Genomic DNA, 18,790 nt, shown 5'->3' with positions numbered 1-18,790 from the left:
AAGCAGGCTCCAGGCTCTGAGCTGTCAGCACAGAGCCCAACATGAGGCTCGAACTTACAAACCATGAGATCATGACCTGAGCCGAAGTCAGCCACTTAATCAAATGAGCAACCCAGGTGCTCCAATATGCTAAAGTTTTAAAGTAAATAGTCATTTTTTAAAAAGTTTTATTTAAGTATGCTCTACCCTCAGCATGGGGCTCGAACTCCTGGCCTCAAGATCAAGAGTCCTATGCTCTTCCAACTGAGCCAGCCAGACGCCCTGTAAATAGTCATTTACGTTTATTATTTTCCTTTGCAGTTTTTCTCTCCACTGTTAAGTTTAGGAAGTTCTCTATTAAGAAATTGGATAAATATTCCTTTTCTTCCCCATATGACTTTTAAGGGATTAATATGAAGTGTACCAATTGTGGTGATTATTTTGTACTTAAGTGTTTAATCTGTATGGGATTCGTATTGCCAGATATTATATGAAGCTGTAAATTTGATTTTTTTCCAAATAGCAAAATAGTTATTCCAACACCATTTGTAGAGTAATTCTTTGCATTTCATTCATAGTGTAGTCATTTATTTTTTATGACATTTGTGTTAAGCCAGTTTTGTCATTTCCCTAACTGAAATGATACAGTGCACCATTATGTACAATCATGTGTAACTGTAATGTAACCTAGGTTTTTGTGCTGTTTTACAGATTGAATGTAGAAACTGAAACTCCAGGAAGGAGACCAAAAATCAGTTCTTTATCACAAGGGCCTGTTAAATTCCAAGAAACATCATATTCAGATGCTAATCACATTTTCTCACAGAGCCCTTCTTCACATGGGACTAAAAAAGATTTAACTAAATGTGTTGATTTTAAAGATAGTAAATTGACAAATGTTAAGAGTAAGGCTGACCATGGAATTAAAAACTTTAGCTGTCCTAAGATTGCCAAAGATGTAAAACCAAAAACAGAAGGCCAGACAAGTGAAAAACAATGGCCTCATTTACTCACTCAGGGGAAGACGTTGAAAGAACTCAAGAAAGAAGGGTACAAGATATTTAGAGGCCATTCTGAAAAATGTGTTTTGGGGAAACGCAAGAGAACCCATTTTTCTCAGGATTGTAATTCCAACAAGATAACCAAGGAATCCCTTGAATCTAGAAGAAGGAAGATCAGTTGCAAAATCCCAATAAAATCCCAGGGTACTCTCCAGAAGCTCGTAGAAGAAAGCGTTTTCAATTTAGAATCTAACAAGTCAAAGACTAAGCAGGAGAAGAAAGAAAGCCTTGAAGTTTCCCAAGCTTCATTAAATTTGAGTAGGCACAAAAGTGAATGTTTATTTTCAGAATCCACATATAAGCAGGCTTTTCATGTGTGGAAAGGAAATTATCCTCATGAGCATCGAGAAAGTAATGATACAGGTTCCAGTGAAAACCCAATCCAGGTAAGGTAATGCAAAATGAGAATGTTAGTTTTAGCATAGTATTTAAATACAGTCAGGTTTAAGTTGTTTCTGTTACTAATAGTGATCACCAAGAGCAGATTCACCTTAGTCAAAAAGATATGTATTGGTTCCTTTATTTTACCCCCTTAATTCTGACCTCCTCAGGAAGATAAGTCCAGCAAGTATCAAGGATCCATAATAGAAGGTAATGTGTGGAAAGGTAAAAAGCAGCACTTACAGAGAATCCTATTAAAAAAGCACTGTGACCGTCTCTTAGGCTCTTCTCTAACCCTGGTTACTATTGAACAGCCAGGGATTACTATCCGAATAGCTGTTCCTTTATCGTGTCATTCTGGGAGTGCCGCTGCCAGGCACTGCAATCACAGTCTCTGATTTCAGAGACTCACGTGAGGAGACACACAAGCAGTCACCTTAAGTCTGTTAAGTACTTACACTTAACATGGGAATACAAAGCCAGGGAATCATGGCCTTGTACACCGTAGAGGAGTTACCTCAGAAAGGTTTGCTGGATAGGGTCACATTTAAACTGAGAGCTAAAGAATGAAAAGGGGTTATTCAGGTGAAGGCTAGGTAGGGTGGGATGGAAGAAGCAGGGATGCTGCGGACAAATGGCACAGGTATCCGGCCTGGAAAGCTTGGCACGTCTATTTTGCATCTAAGTTAAGCACTAAATCAGCCTGTGTGGACTAGTTTGAGAACCTAATCTCTCTAGTCTTATTCCTGTGGCAAATAAAATTATTTGTCCTTGTTTAAAAAAATTTTTTTAATGTTTGTTTTTGAGAGAGAGAGAATGAGTAGGGGAGAGGCAGAGAGAAAGAGGGAGACACAGAATCTGAACCAGGCTCCAGGCTCTGAGTTGTCAGCACAGAGCCTGACGTGGGGCTCAAACTCAGGAGCTGTGAGATCATGACCTGAACCAAAGTCGGACGCTTAGCCGACTGAGCCACCCAGACACCCCTGAAGTTATTTACCTTTAAGAGAACTTAAGAACTTTGGAATTTTACAACTTCCGATTGCCTGACATTTAGAGACTGCCTATAACCGGGTGGATGAACCTACTTGCTTTTAGGAATGAAGACTACAGCCTGCAGTTCAGGATGCTTCGTAGGAAACACAGGGACTCTAACTAGGGAGGCTGGAAGGGCTAGAGAGAGGACTTTTCGTTCAGCGAACCTGAAGGAGGCCAGACAAGGGAACAATTGAGTTTGTTCTTTTTATGGCTTTCTTAAAAGAAAGCTCCAGTTTTCTTGTGTTACAGCCAGTTCTCTGGAATAAAATGTGAGAAAGGGATTTGAAGTTGCAAGGATGTTCAGTGAACACTTTGGTGTCATTGCTTGATGGTCCTCTATCCTGTGCCTCTAAGGGACGGTGTGAGAACGCCCAGGAGCACACCTCACAGTCTCTCTTAGTCTCTAAGTAGAATTACCACATAAAAGAGGTACGTAGCATGAATATTAAGTTGTAGGAGAAGGAATTTTTGCATGATTACTTTTCCAGTTCTTGGCATTAAAACTCTTCACAAACTGTTCCTTTGATAGCAGTCTAATCTGACTTAAAGTCCTTCAGACACAGGAGCAGCAAGTAAATATCGTCCTTATCTTGAATATAATCTTAGCATAGTATTGACAGTAGCTAATCTTCTTAACATGTTTGTTGTTTTCCTCACAAATTCCTCAATAGATAATTATCTTCCTAAAATAATGAGTGTACTTCACAAGGAGATCATTGTTATGTCTGGATTTGGTAATCCAGTTATTTAGCAGTTCCATCATGCTTTCCTAGGAGAAAATACCTTCTTTTGTTTCTTATGAGTTTTATAGCCCTTTGATAGAGACCCCTTTATTTGCACCCTCCCCTCACCATTGAAAACTAATGGTCCAGAGATTTATGGTTCATTGGCTACTTTTATTTTTTTATAGGCCTTTTTTATAAACAGCATCCTAGTTCTAATCCCTACAGGTCTATGAGGTAGCAATTCAGCAGTTTATCAAACATTAATTAAAGCTGCCTATTATGTATTAAGTACACTTCTAGTTTCTAGGGATTTAGAGATAAGTAAGAGATCTTTACCCTCAATTTCCCACAGAGGCAGATTAGTAGACAAATGCAGTTGCAGTAAAGTGAAGTAAGTATTAGAGCCCTAAGAATTGTGGTGGTGTTAGTGTAAATTTGGGGATGAATTAAGGAACGGCTGACCGATTGGAGATTTCTTGAGTTTTGTGTGAAGGGTGTGTAGAGCAAGAAATAAAAGAGCCCTACCAGGGTAGAGGAACAGTGTGGTAATGGTACAAAGTCACGAGACTGCCCCATGGCAAGAGTGTACATGGGGACTGAAGTTGTTGAGCATGACTTGAGTTGAGATATGTAGAAAATCTACATACAGGAGAGGGAGTGGGAGAGGAAGCCAGGGTTCAGGCAATGGACTACTTTGTATCCCTGGTAAAGATTGTTTTGTTTTATCTTGTATCCTTTAGATGGTGTAGAGAGCCACTGAAATAGAACTAGGGAAGCAGTATAGTCTGGTTTTCCTTTAAGAATCACTCCAGTAGATAAAGCCATTGTTACTCTCATTATTGATATTCCTTTTTGTCACCCCCAGGGAAAGCTGTATCCCAGTTCATTTATTTAATAAAGTGGCAAGAGGAGGCAAACAATTAAATGCCCACTGAGACTTTCTTTTTTAATAGGGAGAAGTCTTCAGGAACAATTGACTGGAACTTTTTGGTTTGGAGCAGTGATAGAAACTTTATTAAAGTCACTGGAAGTGGCCTGTGGTCAAAGAGAGTGAAGGCTAGTAGTGACCTAAGTAAATGAGCGAGACGACTTTAAATATCAGGAGTTGCAGGAAATTCTGATAATATTCTCTAGCTTGTTTGGCCCTTCTGAATTGAAGAGAACCTTAAAGATCTGGTGAGGCTTAAAGTCAAGTGGAGAAGAGATTGTAAAATCCAGGGTCATGGAACGGTAAAGCTATAATGAGCCTATGTGTGATATGTATAATGGTATCACAGCCCCTGACGACTATGTTGCGAATTTAGGATGGAAGCTGAATTCCCAGTAAAGTAACATATGATATACTTGTTTAAAGAGAGTATGTAATTCATACCATATATAGCTGCCTGTAAAATACATGAGTTTGGTGTTACTTTGCAGAATTCTTAGAAGATGATTTGATTTAGTCGTGGCTTTTGGTGTACATAGGGTCAGGTAAATCTCATCTGCTTAGCAAAAGTGCCAGTGAAAACTTGGAGAGAGATTTTCATCCTCGGCTAAAAGACAAAAATTAAAACACAAACCTCTGGTGCTCTATTCATGTGTAATACAAGTATGCATTTTTTCAACTTTTTCTCTTCAGCCATGTCATAATCTTCAGGTTCCCTTTGTTTTGTCATGTTACTTTTATTTTTATATTCTGAGAAGATTTTAAGTAATCTCTACACCCAGTGTGGGGCTTGAACCCACAACTCTGAGATTAAGTCACAAGCTCTGCCGACTGAGCCAGCCAGGCACCTCTGTCATGTCACTTTTAGAAGTGGGTCAGTGACTCCTGGGTGAAAATTTCCCACCACTGAGGGCCAGCTTGTGGACCTTGGTCATGGTTCTTTCTGTTCCTCAGGTTGGCATGTAGTTCTGTTCTTAAGATACAAGTATTTTTAGGAATGTATATATGAAGGAGTAAACTTTAAAGAATTTCTGTCTTGTTTCATTGACTTAATAGAATAAGGCTTTCTATTCTAAGGGCAGTTTCTATCTAGGGAGTTTGCCCCTTGACTAGATGGAGGCTTATTGGATTGTCAGGATTGGGAGGGAGAGGTGTGCTAGTATCTGGTGGGTAGAGGCGCGGTGTACTGTTAAAGCATAATGCACACAGTAGCCCCCAAAACAAAGAATTGTCTGATGCCCCATGTAAATAGTGCCAAGGTTGCAAACGCTACCCTCGGTGTATGCTTCATCCTTAACTAATGAAATTACTTTTCCTTTCAGAGTTTTGAAGCTCCATGTTCTTCAGTGTCACTTGAAAGTATTCAAGATACAGATCAAGAGGTTACTGATATAGTTATTTTTTTTACTGATATACTTATTTACTTTGAATATTTTAATGAAATTAAGTCAGCAGTTCCTATATTTATAAATAAAAAATGACTATAAAAACCTTGATAATATGAAAATAATAGTGATATTTCTACTTAGTATGTAAGTTTATAAAGACATGAAAAACTATTTGGAAAAATACTTACATTTACCTGATCACTTTTTTGTCTTTGTTTTTAATAAGCTCTAAACTGGTTTGAATAAAAAACATGGAGCTTGTGGCCCACAAGTTTCATGAATTCTGATTTAATGTTCTCACACTTCTGCATGCTTACATGCAGGCTTGCCAAACTGCACTCTGATATTAACCTGTTGGCTTCATTTTTCTAATCAGTGATAAGATAAAAATGTTAGTGAAAATGAGAGTGCATGCATATATATATATATATATATTTTTAACCTGTTGTTTCATTTCTCAGCTGGCTCTCCTGATTGACCCTCAGGAAATTATTGCATAGAATTTTGTTTCTTGGTCCTAAATTAAAATTAAATTCATACAACACTTTGTTGCAGTTTCTTATTTGAAGAAGACTTTACAACCATATTGATTGCTTTTTATTTGTGATAGTCTGTTGTATTTTTCTGTCTTGTGGGTCAGTGTTCATTGAGAGAAGAAAGATTTCTTACCTTTCCTCTAGAGCTATATTATATTTACAATTCTTCACATCAAAATATATCAGGGAGTTACTTCCCTGAAGTGAGAAGTGTCTTAAAATCTAGATTTCAGTTTTTGATAATGCATAAAGTCTTAGAAGTCACTAGAAGATGCTCATCATCCAGATGAAAACATAGTTGACTTCCAAAGGACATTGAAGTGAAAAAATGGGATGAGGATGAATTTATTTTGAAGGGCTACTATGGGCTAGGTTTTGTGCAGGGAACTTTATTTCATTCAATCCTCACAAAACTACTACCAGGAAATAGCTATTTGACATTCCTATTTTGTAGATGAACAGATGGAGACCCAAGCTAAATAATTTGCTTGCCTAAGGTTACAGAAGTAGTAAGAGAAGAGCTAGTTTTAAAACCTTGCATTATGTTTATAAATCTGTATTCTTTTGCCATGTGGCCTCTGTATTTTTGTAATTTTTCACAAACCATTTCATCATCAGGGAATTAATTAGAATTAATTGCTTTCCAACTTTTGTAATCTTCAGAAGAGATAATTCAAAATATTTTACTGGGAGTCTTTTACCGTTTAGATGCAGATAGTGGAAGAGCTCCATGCTGCACGTGCGGGGCAAAGTGCCGACGTAGCTGGGGTTTTATCTCCTGGGGAGTTCACGAGCATGGAGATCGACTTGGTGGACGATGATGTACATTCCTCTCCTGGTATATCCTATATGTAGATGATGATGTTCATGATCTATACTTTCTTAGGAACTAATGTGCCGACATTCAATTTTTACAATATTTAGGTGGAAGATGTTAAGGTGTGCCCATTTGAATAATGAAGTATGGCATATTTCTTCTACAAGAATCAGGTCAAATATTTGTCTTATCATCACATTATTGGGCCTTTCGGCATATTTTTGCCCAGGGCCAATAATCACAGTTATCTATTACTCTGCTATCAATGCTCAGAGTTGTCTTTTAGTCTTGGTCTTAATCATAACTTTTCACAATTTCAGCTTATGTAAAGCACTGATCAGAAATAATGCAAATTGCTTAAAGGTATTATATTCATGGTTTTCTTATTTATGTAGTAAAAGTTTGATCATTTATACCACTGGGAGAAGATAATGATAGATATTATCCAAAATCTATTAGCATACCGGTTTGAGTTGTATTTATAAAAATAGTAATGCTCCATCACATTGCACTTTTCAGTTTGCTAAGTGTTTTCCTGTGCATTAACTTGTCTGGTCCTCACAATGGCCCTGTGAAATAATAACACTGGTGTTATCTATTTTCTTTCACTTTCACGTGTTTGTCTTTTCCACTACATTTCACTCATTGTGTATTAAAATTAGCTTATAAATGCGAAGTGCACAGCTATTAGTGATGTAGAGTGGGCCTTGGGAACTTAGTTAATTGCTGGGGCCAGTTCATGACTTAAAAATCACTCAAACAATTCATGATGTTTTACTGTTAGATAATTAAAGATTGATTACTGTCCCTTTAAGAATTAAGCACAGTTTTGTTTTTGTCGTCTAAAGGATTGCTTTCTCTTAAGAATACCATTAAAGCTCTGGGATACCAAATTTTAGTTATTATACAAGTTTTTTATCAAGTATCGTGAAATCCTAACTTTGCTCTTTTTCTCCAGCAAAAAGTGCTTCAGATAAAAAGCTTCTAATTGTTATTGACACAAATATTCTGATGAATCATCTCAACTTCGTTAGAACTTTGAAGACAACAGAAATCCCAGGTATTTATAAAACGTGATTCTGATTTTTTTACTTGAGTTGATATTTTATATCAACAATGATGTGGGGTATTTTTTTTCCACAAACACATTTCCATTTGGATATGCTGTGAAGTATATATAAATATGTAAGTGAATCAGCACAAATTAAAAAAGGAGCCTTGAGAGGTTAACCTAACAATCTAAACTTATTTTCTTTGATCTCAAATATTTTTATAACATTTATTTGATACTTATATTTTAATTTCTATTTTATATGTATTATCTCTTCATTTATTAAAATTTTTTTTTAATGTTTCTGTTTTTTGAGAGAGAGAGAGTTGGAGAGGGGCAGCAAGAAAGGAGGACAGAGCATCCAAAGGGGGTTCTGTGCTGACAGCAGATGCTCGGGGGCTCTGATGCTCTGGGGCTCAAACTCAAAATGAACTGTGAGATCATGACCTGAGCCAAAGTTGGGTGCTTAACCCACTGAGCAACCTGGGTGCCCCATGTTCTCTCTTCATTTAGACTGTGAATTCCTTACTTCAAAACTTCCAGTTCTTCTACAACAGTTCAGTTTAGTAACTACATAAATATTTGTTGACTTCTAAGAAATCTTTTTTATTTTGCAGAATTTGATGGACTTGTGTTAATAATTCCCTGGGTGGTTGTACAAGAGCTAGATCGTATGAAGGCAGGAAAACTACTAAAACATGCCCAGCACAAAGCTGTACCTGCAGTTCATTTCATCAATGACAGTCTCAAAAGTCAAGATAAAAAGCTATGGGGTCAATCAATACAACTCGCGTCTCAAAAACTATGTAAGTATGGTTCTCTTAAGATTAAGGTTTGTTTGGGTACTGACTCATGTATGGAGGGAAGTGGTGCAAAACTTTTTAAAAAATTATAATCAGGGCACCTGGGTGGCTCAGTTGGGGGAGCAAGCGATTCTTGATCTCGGGGTCATAAGTTTGAGTCCCATGTTCAGTGAAAGGATTACTTAAAAATTTTTTTAAAATCTTTATTATTTTTTTTAAGTTTATTTATTTATTTTGAGAGAGAAGAGGGAGGGAGGGAATGGGGGGGAGGGACAGAGAGATAGGGAGGAGAGAGAATCCTAGTAGTGCAGAGCCTGAAGCAGGGCTCGAACTCACAAACCATGAGATCATGACCTGAGCCCAAGTCAAATGTTTAACCAACTGAGCCACCCAGGTGGCTGATAAAAACAACAACAAAAAGACTTAAAAAATATAATTTATAATCATTGGAATGTGGAATGGCCAGATGTAGTGATGGTTTGGGGTATTCTATTAGATTTGGTTTGGTGGTTTTGATTTTTATTTTTCTGCTTCTCCTAGATCCTCTGTTATGTCTATATTTCACAGATAGTTACTGTGTGTGTGTGTGTGTGTGTGTGTGTGTGTGTGTGTGTGTGTGTGTGAGAATATCATTGTTGAGTAGATGAAGCCAGTAAGTGATCTAGGTTTCAAATCTGTCACTGTGTGCAGTTAGTATAATGCAGAAAGAGGTATTGTTTTCCTCTGGTTTGTCAGAATCTGTAATTAGGAGGTGTTTGTATAATAAAGATCTGTAGATTTTCTTTTAAGTCATTTTTAAATCACTCTAATCTTAGGAACTAAGACTAAAACAATTTCTTTATGTTTTATATGTATAACTTGGTGGGAAAAAAAATCGGTGTGTAAAGCAACACTGTAGCCTCTGCAGAGTTTATACATATATAGAGAGGATTTATTTCATTTTTTAACACTTTGTTTCTTCTCAATTTAGAATTATGTGTATATAATGCACATTTACCCTATTTTAAATATCATGGATATATGTTTTCTGCTATACTCATACACAACCACAAGACTAAAAGAATTCATCCTACGATCAATCTAATCACGGTATTAGTTCTGTTAATAGCTGTTAGTCCAGTCTTTGGAGAAAAAGGGCCTCCACCATTCATTCATTCATTCCATTTGCAAATGTTTAGTAGCTCTTAGTATGTTCCGTATACAATTAACAAATGTAACCCCTCATCTAAACCTTCATGTCAGTGAAACCTCAAACTTTAAAAAGAGATGGCAATTGTTCTTACTCTTAATCTTTTATTTTGGTTTTTTTTTTAGTTTGTTAATATAAATTATATTTTGTTATGTAACAGTATGGATAAGGATGATACTAATGGATAACACTTACATGGCCATTCCTCCCCTGGCCCTTTTCCAGGCACTTTATCAGCTGATATCTCATTCAAACCATATAGTACTTGTAGGAGATGCTCTTATTAGCCCCGTTTTATAGGTGAGGAAGTTGAGACACGGAGAGGTTAAAACTTGTCCTAAATAACATATCTATGTCTTCAACAGATTTGCTTTGAAAATTATTTTAGAGCCCACTTTAGAATAGATATTTTGGCCACATTTATTATTTATAGGTGATTTATAGATGTTTCTTTTGACTTTTCCATTTTCATGTACTTTCTGATGATTTAATGTCTTCACTCTGCTATTTTTTGATGATTAAGGAGGATAAATTATAGTAGTGGTCTCAAAATTCTGTGTTTTTTAAATTTCTGGGTGTCTTCCTTGAAATCCATATTTCCCTTTAATGTTTGAACAGTATTATCTGATCTTATTTTTATTAAATTTCTGAAATTACTTTTAGTTATAAGGTTATAGATATAATAGGTTATTTGTGTAATTATATATGTCAGGTAAGTTCTTTGTGTGTTTCTCTGTATCACTCTTTCCTTCAGACTAATCATTAAAAACATTTTTTGTGGGGCACCTGGGTGGCTCAGTCGGTGAAGCTTCCGACTTCGGCTCAGGTCATGATCTCAGAGTTTGAGTTCAAGCCCCGCGTTGGGCTCTGTGCTCAGAGCCTGGAGTCTGCTTCAGATTCTGTGTCTCCCTCTCTCTCTGCCCCTTCCTTGCTCGTGCTCTGTCTCTTTCTCTCTCAAAAATAAATATTAAAAATTTTTAAACATTCTTTGCATAAAGTACAATGTACTTAATAAGTTTATTTTGTTGATATTTTATGATGCTTATTAGAAATAATTTTTAGGCTTTTTTATCACAATAAAATTATATGTTATATTCTAATGATGAACTAATAGTCTTATGAAAAAACAATTCAGGATTATTGAGTAAAATCAAAGTGCTTTTTTGGAAAAAGGCAAGAACAAGTTGAACTTTCATTATACTTTACAAATGTCAAGCACATTTGCAACTGACTCTAATAATTGCTAGTTTTGTTTGTATCCCTCTAACATAATCATCGCGTATGATAACAATGTATTTTTTTTAACCCTTTCCAAAATTGTATTTTTTTTAATATAGTGTTTAGTGTTGTGAGAAGAGAATAGGATTTGAAATCTGATTAACTGGACCTGGAGAAAGTTAAAATGAGGAGACTAAGTAAATGAAGTAGGAGAAAATAACCCTTCACTCAAAAAATGATTGTGAATATTTGTTGAGTTAATATATTAAAGTCTTCCTGGTTTATGGCCCAGGATAGGCATAATTCTCTCGTGTCCTTGTCAAATGGAAAGCTTATACAGCCTGACGAGAAAAACAGAAAAATTCCCTTTTTTCAAAATGAACAAAGAAAAGTAAGAGGTAATTCACAGAAGAAGTACAAGTAGTCCGCCCCTTGTTCACTGCAAATATTTCCTGTTGGTTTGCCATTTACAATATTGTTAATTTCTTATGTATAGACATTTTTAATTTATTTATCTTTCACATTTTCTTTCCTTCTTTTTATTGTCTCTAAGTTTAGAAATGTCTTTTTTTTTTTTGCATTTTACCAGTGTTTCAGTGCTTTGGGAATATGAATTAGTAACTTTTTAGGAGAGCAGTTTATCAGTGTGTATCAAGAAGCCTAAAGATACAGTTCTTTTGGGGCACCTGGGTGGCTCAGTCGGTTAAGCATCCAACTTCGGCTCAGGTTATGATCTCACAGTTCGTGGGTTCAAGCCCCGCATCAGGCTCTGTGCTGACAGCTCAGAGCCTGGAACCTGTTTCAGATTCTGTGTCCTCTCTCTCTGCCCCGTCCCAGCTCTCTCTGTCTCTGTCTCTCCAAAATAATAAACATTAAAAAATATTTTTTAAAAAAGATATAGTTCATTTTTCTAGAAATGTATTTTAAAGAGATAATGAGAGATGCTTACAGTGATTTATATAATGTTCGTGACAGCATTATTTATACAGCAAAAATTTTGAAACAACCTCACTAACAGTTGGAGAAGTTACATACAATGCTATAGCTATGTGAGAGAATACTACTATATTTCAAAAATGTTAATAACAAGATAGGACTTAAAAGAATAAAGTATCAACCCAAATTTGTTAGATTATTCACTATATACTTATAACTTATAAATGATGAATATCAGGTATATTTTGGCTGATGAAATTATGTTATTTTAATTCTTTATATTTTCTGTATTATCCAGATTTTCTGTAATCCTTATTTTTATAAGGGCAAAGTAAAGTTACCTGCCACTCCCACACCTGACATTTTTTTCATCACTTTTATATTTTTATTTATGATCTTTTTGTTGATTCATTTATTTGCCAAATACCAGTACAGACAGTGTTCTGGGGCTGCATCAGTGAATGACATAGCTGCTGAGAAGCTCAAATTCTATTAAATATTAAAAATTATATTAACTGTAATTTATACACAATTTTGTGGGGGGTTTTGATGTTATGAGTAGCTGTTGTGCCATGTAAGCTGAGTTTTAAGTAATAAGTATATATTATTTAAAAAATACTTGCTCTTGCCTTTATTGGGCCAACTGCTTCATATAAATTTTATTACATTTTCCTGGTTAAGCAGTTTGCCCAAGATTACATATCTAGTAAGTGGGAAAGCAGGGATTCAAACCCAGATTGGTCTGTTTCCAGAATTTTTGTTTTGTTCAGTTTTGAACAGTACCTGAGCGGGTGCTCAAAAATATTTGTTGAATAAATATTTCATGAATATTCTTGCAATTTTAGGTGTGTTTTCTCCCTCAGGCTTATGCTCTGAGATGAGTTCAATTCTGTCTAGACTTCACTATGAGATTGTCAACTCCTCAGGAGTTTGTATATCCAGTTACTTAGCACAGGGGCCTGGGTACAAATTCAACCTTATATAAAAGGTATTACTTGAATGAATGAATTTCTCGTGTGAATGCCTACAAGACTAAGTAATGTAGGCTGAAAGTTGAGGGGGATAAAAAGGTATAGTCTGGGAACAAAGCGGAGCCTCATTGTCTATGATGCAGTCAGTTTCCGTGTGTAAGAGACTCGCCAAGGGCTCAAATTGGTGTTTGTGTTTAGGCTCCAAGGATGTGGCGCTGAAATCTTATGAAGCAACGTAGGGAGTTTTGAGGCAGGCAGTGTAAGAACTTAAGAAAAACAGTCTTTGGTCCTGTTTTTATACATTATGTTGTTTTCACAAAACCTAGACTTTTACATCATGCTTTAAGGCTTGCAGAATGCCAGCGGACACTCTGTCAGCCACTAATTAACACTTGGTAGAAATTACTTTTTGTGTATTCTGCCTATGGCCCGTATTGCCTTTTCCTATGTATCTCTAAATGTTAATTGCTTAAGAGATTAAGGAAAAGCAGACACATGAAAATGGTTCTATTGCTGGTAGAACAGTTGTTTTATTATTTTACAGACCTCTTAAGTAGAGATAATTTCAAGAGTGATGTAATGATCTAATTTATTTATAATCTCTACGTGTCTGACCTGAGACTGGAATTCAAAGCTTTAGGTTTCTAATGTGGCAGTTAACTCACCAATCACTTTTTTTCCCTTTGTGTTTATTAATAGGCATATCCTCTCCCATTTTAGTCGTAAACTATGTATTTTATTAAATATGCAATTATATGCTACCTGAATTTTAGATCCAGAAGTTTTAAGGCATTGTTTTGCCATGTCTTATTTTTCTCCTTTTAGTTAATTTTCTTTCTTCTAGATGTTTCGATTTGTAAATACAGCCTGGGCTGCCTAGATTTTTAGTGTGTTATTGACTGTTGCTTTTGCTAAATTTGCAGATGGACTGAGTGATGAGAACAATGATGATCGAGTATTAAAATGCTGTCTTCAGTACCAGGAGTTATTCCCATCTTCGCTTGTTATTCTGTGCACGTGAGTTGCATGGTCATTTTACTCTTTTTAAAAATTTTTTAATTTTAAAATGTTTATTTTTGAGAGAGAGAGAGAAAGTGTGACCAGGGGAGGGGCAGAGAGAGAACCCCAAGCAGACTCCACACTCTGAGCACAGATCCCAAGGCCGGCTCATCTTACAAACTGTGAGATCATGCATGACCTGAGCTGAACTCAAGAATCAAATGCTTTAACTGACTGAGCCACCCAGACACCCCCGTTTTTTTTTTAAATAGCAACTGATACCAAAGAGTTTTCAAAAGTCATAATGTACCCACCAGGCTGAGGATTGAAAACATACATCATTTTCTAAATCTTCCAGTAAGCATATTCAATGTTATATCCCATCCTCAAAATGTGTAAGCTATAGAAGAATGAGATTTGAATCTTACTTATAAAGTCTTATTTCGGTTTTATTTATAGGAAGTTCAGAAACCTTTTGTAAAAGCTGGGGACAGCCAACTTTATCTTCCAATAAAATAGTTCAGAAATAAAAGTCTGACAAAGTTTTGGTCATGAGGCAAGAAGGTTATTTAATTAATTAATTAATTTGTGGGGAAGAGGCAGTTTATGTCATAGTTACGCCCCTCGTGCCTGCTAGTAGAGTGAAGGCTGGAATCCCGGATCTTCCACTTACCAGCTTTGTGACCTGGGAAAGTTGCTAAAGTTTGTTTTCTCACATGTAAAATATAGGGGGGATACTAACACCTGCCTCACGGAATTATTGTGAGTACTTAATAAGATATACGTAAAGGGTGTAGAGTAGTGCCCAGCACATAAAATGATCTCAGTAGGAGTTTTTCCCTCTGCTCCCTCCTCCCCTCCCCCTTCCTCCCCTGTGTCTTCCTCCCTCCTCTCCTCCACCCCCTACTTCCACCCCCCCTCCAGTCTCCTCCTTCCTTTCCTCTATTCATAACTTAGTTCTAAGGTAAACTAACAATGTTAAACAAAATTGTATTCACTGTGTATGAAAAAAGGCTCTGAAGGAACTGAGAGGGTAATTTTGAACTGCACTTTTAATCTGATTTTTATTCACTGAAAAATGGAGTTTTTTACACTTTCACAATCATGCCTAAATTCCCTATGAAATGCAGTGATGATAGAAATGAATAGACTTAAGGTTTTTCTTGTAAGGGGGCTTGGCCAGTTATTTTAAATATATGTAGCTGTTCACTCACTATTCAGTACATCTGAAATGAATATAACATATGTTAGCTGTAATGGAACTAAAATAAAATTTCTTTAAAATGTAAAACAATTCTCATTTTAGCTGTCTTCGAATGGATTGTATATGTATATCTATCTATAGACATATAGCTATCTACAGAGATATATAGTGCTTACAAAAGTGCTTGGTACCAGGGAAACACTCAATATGTAATAGTTAATATTCTCAAAAGCTACCCTACTGTATGTTAATTCCTGTATCTTCTCTGTTAAAAAAAATTATCCTTTGTTAATACACGTGTTGAGAATCTCCAACCTTTGATTATATCCCATGTGTTTTGAGTTACCATGTGATTTATCTTATAAAAAAATATTTTTTCCTCCTAACCCCAACCTTAGGGATGATAGAAATTTAAGAAACAAAGGCCTCATAAGTGGTGTGAAGTCACTCAGTAAAGAAGAATTGAGGGCAGACTTATTAAACTTATCTCCGAACACAGATGTATGTCATCAACCTTGTATATCTAAACAGCAATTGAAAGCAGGTAGTATGCTTACTGTAACTAATTAGAGATATATCTTCTTTTATGTACTGGCATTGATAACAATTGGAATTAATAGTAAATTTCCATATTGTACACGTAAAATAACATTGTTTGAAATATTTGCTGGCATATGTATGGTAGAAATAAATGAAAAGTATAATGGTAATCCAGAAGAAAACACAGTTATTGCCTTCTACATATGCTTTTACAAATTAATTGGAATTTTTCTCCATACATATCCATACACTTACATACATTTTTACATGTTTGTAATCACTGTGTATATGCCATTTCATACCTTGCAGAGTGTACCTTTTAAATTAATAGTAACTATAGGAAATATTCATTTGAGGTAGAGAAGTTTTTAGTTTCTTTTTAATATTAGCTTATAAAACTAGCAATAAAAACCAGTTTTTAGTAATAAAACTTAGTAATAGAATTTTGAAAGATTCTAGTAATACTTTAATTTTTAATTTTAAGCTAACACTTAAAGGCAGTAGCAGTACCATTGTTTTATCTTTTTTTACCAGAATAATCTGTCCTATAGCTTGATATTTGATGGAATATTGTGTTAAATCGGACATAATTTAAAAATGCTTTCTACCTTTTCCCTCTGTGGGGAAAATAATTATTGAAATCTTTAATATCATATGGACTTTATATATGTAATTATATATCCATGCTACTTATTGACCTCTTTGGTACTAAAATTTCTTTTGACATAATATTCAAAATGACATTTAGAAGGAGTAACAGGATATTTAGTTTCTGTTTTTCCAAGGGTAGCCTGCTTTCAGTTTGCCCTTAGTATTACTATCAGTTTAAATCTGTACTATTTGTAAATATAAGTCACTTAATGTTTTGAGTTTTGCCATAAAGAAATTGCAGTTGTCTTCAGGTATCAAAATAATAATGTTACTGAAATGATACCAATTGAAGTAATAAAAACTTACTTTAAAAGAGGAGGACATAAAAGTAGTTAAACCAGAGATTCTGGTCCTTTCAAAACAATTTACTGATGTTAGCTACAATTGGAAGAATATACTATTTTTGGAAGAAAACACACTTTGATCCATAATTCTTCATTTTCTATTATAAACAGATGCAAAGCACTCTTTTAATTTTTCTTACATTTGAAGATACAATTAAATTGTGATTAAAATATCATACATTTCTTAAATTTCTATTCTAGTAAAAATATTTAGTTGTCTTTTATCAAAATGATAAAGCATTTGCTAATGTGATATTTATATCTAAAATAATTATAGATACATGTTTCTAAATACTGTTTGAAAAGTTAAATATTGTTTAGGTTTCTGTGAAATTTAAGTTCTAATTATGTACATACAGTGTTTATTATTTATGGCCAAATGCTATTTTAAAACAGTAAAATATTTGCTGTTAGTGGCTCAAAGCCTGTGACTCTTTGTTTTAAAGAAGCAACCCCATTAGAAGAGAGCTACGAGAGAGAATCTGCACATTCTAGACTACCCAGTCAACTTGAAAGCATCATATCTGATCTTGAAAAATCTCTTGGGACAGCTTTATCTTCAATATTAGAAACAGAAATGAAAATTGCATTTGGAAACCTCTGGATGGAGGTGATTATTTCAACTCTCTTAGTTGACAATTTCTTTTTTGTTGTTAAAGATTTATGACCTTATCTTAAGAAATAAGACTTGTATATGTGTAAGCTTCATTGTGATAATCTATATCCCAGTATATTTTTTTCACATAGTTTTTGAAATAACTCCTTGAAAACTAAATGGTGGACATTTCTTATAGATTAGGAACTATATTTTATCATTTAATTTTTTTTTCAGTGTGCAAGTATTTATCATGTATCTACTGTGTGTCACATACATTGCCCCCGTGGAGCTTAAACTGAATTCAAAAGAACTTCTCACATATTTAGTTTATTTGAGTTAAAATGTTTAATATCGGGAATCCCCATAGCAATGTATATTCATAAAATGAAGTGTACATTTTGGCTTATGTCATGTAAGTATGAGAATCAAAGTATAAATATGATCATATCAATAAGATATTTTGGATTTTCTAGATTCATATCTTTTCTCCAATTAGTAAAACACTGCATTTGGCAATAGTGGCCCTTTTAGTTTAGTTAATGCTTGTTTGCTGTTCACATCTGTAGCTAGGAGAAACAGTCCCCTCAGTTGTAGATTGTATCTATTCCAGATATTCGGTGAGATTCTAATAACTTGTCAATATGATGTTTTTGCTGCTTGATTATATAATCAAGTCTTGAACCAAGATAATGAGGGATGATTCTAGGAGAGTTGATCAGAAGTTTCTAGGAGGGTTGACTTAAATTGGATATAATAGAGTCTAGGAAAGTCATTGCACATGAATAATTCAAAAAAGGATGTACTGATGTTTTTTAGTACTAGATGATGAATCTCCTTTATAAACATGTCTTTGCAAGAGGGTAGCATGTATCAGTGGTAGTTGACATCTTTTTTCTATATAGATTTTCCTGCAGCTATATGAAATAACGATTAATTTCCTCCTAGAATTGACTATGTTGGAAAGTAAATTGACTGTCTTTCCTGATTAAAACTATGCTTCTTATTAAAACAGTGCTTTTGTTTTGCACATGTAGTTTCTGAAACGATAAAAGGATTACTACTAATCTGAATTTTACAAAAACAATTTGCAATGGAATTAGACCTTTAAGATTACGATTGGCTTTTAGTTTAAAAAGAATTCAATTAACTATATTTTTCCCTGAAATATATATAGATATTTTAAAATAATTCCTAGTTACTTATTAATAATAGGAATAATAAGTAAGTTAGTAGGTAGTAATTTTTTCTAAATACTTTTTAGATGCTGTACTTGAAACCACCATGGACTCTAATTCATTTATTAAAGTGCTTTCGAAAACATTGGTTGGCTGTATTTGGATTAGTTATAGAGAAGAATGTGCTTTTCACCATTGAAAGCCTATATGAAAATCTCTGTAAAGGTATGATTTTTTTCATTTTATCTTTAGCAATGTTAT

The 18,790-nt window shown here is 34.8% G+C and overlaps 1 protein-coding gene across 1 annotated transcript in view; it reads left to right on the top strand.

The window, feature by feature from the left end:
- SWT1 (SWT1 RNA endoribonuclease homolog) overlaps nucleotides 1–18,790 on the top strand; it is a 90,506-nt gene that overhangs the window by 15,761 nt on the left and 55,955 nt on the right. The window contains 9 exon segments of the mRNA XM_029935187.1: nucleotides 691–1,426; nucleotides 5,432–5,491; nucleotides 6,742–6,871; nucleotides 7,809–7,910; nucleotides 8,519–8,707; nucleotides 13,942–14,035; nucleotides 15,620–15,765; nucleotides 17,203–17,366; nucleotides 18,616–18,754. Coding sequence (XP_029791047.1) covers nucleotides 691–1,426; nucleotides 5,432–5,491; nucleotides 6,742–6,871; nucleotides 7,809–7,910; nucleotides 8,519–8,707; nucleotides 13,942–14,035; nucleotides 15,620–15,765; nucleotides 17,203–17,366; nucleotides 18,616–18,754 — 1,760 coding nt within the window.

This window comes from Suricata suricatta, chromosome 3 (genome assembly GCF_006229205.1).
Source record: "Suricata suricatta isolate VVHF042 chromosome 3, meerkat_22Aug2017_6uvM2_HiC, whole genome shotgun sequence".
Lineage (NCBI taxonomy): Eukaryota > Metazoa > Chordata > Mammalia > Carnivora > Herpestidae > Suricata > Suricata suricatta.
This window is presented reverse-complemented; position numbering and strand designations above follow the sequence as displayed.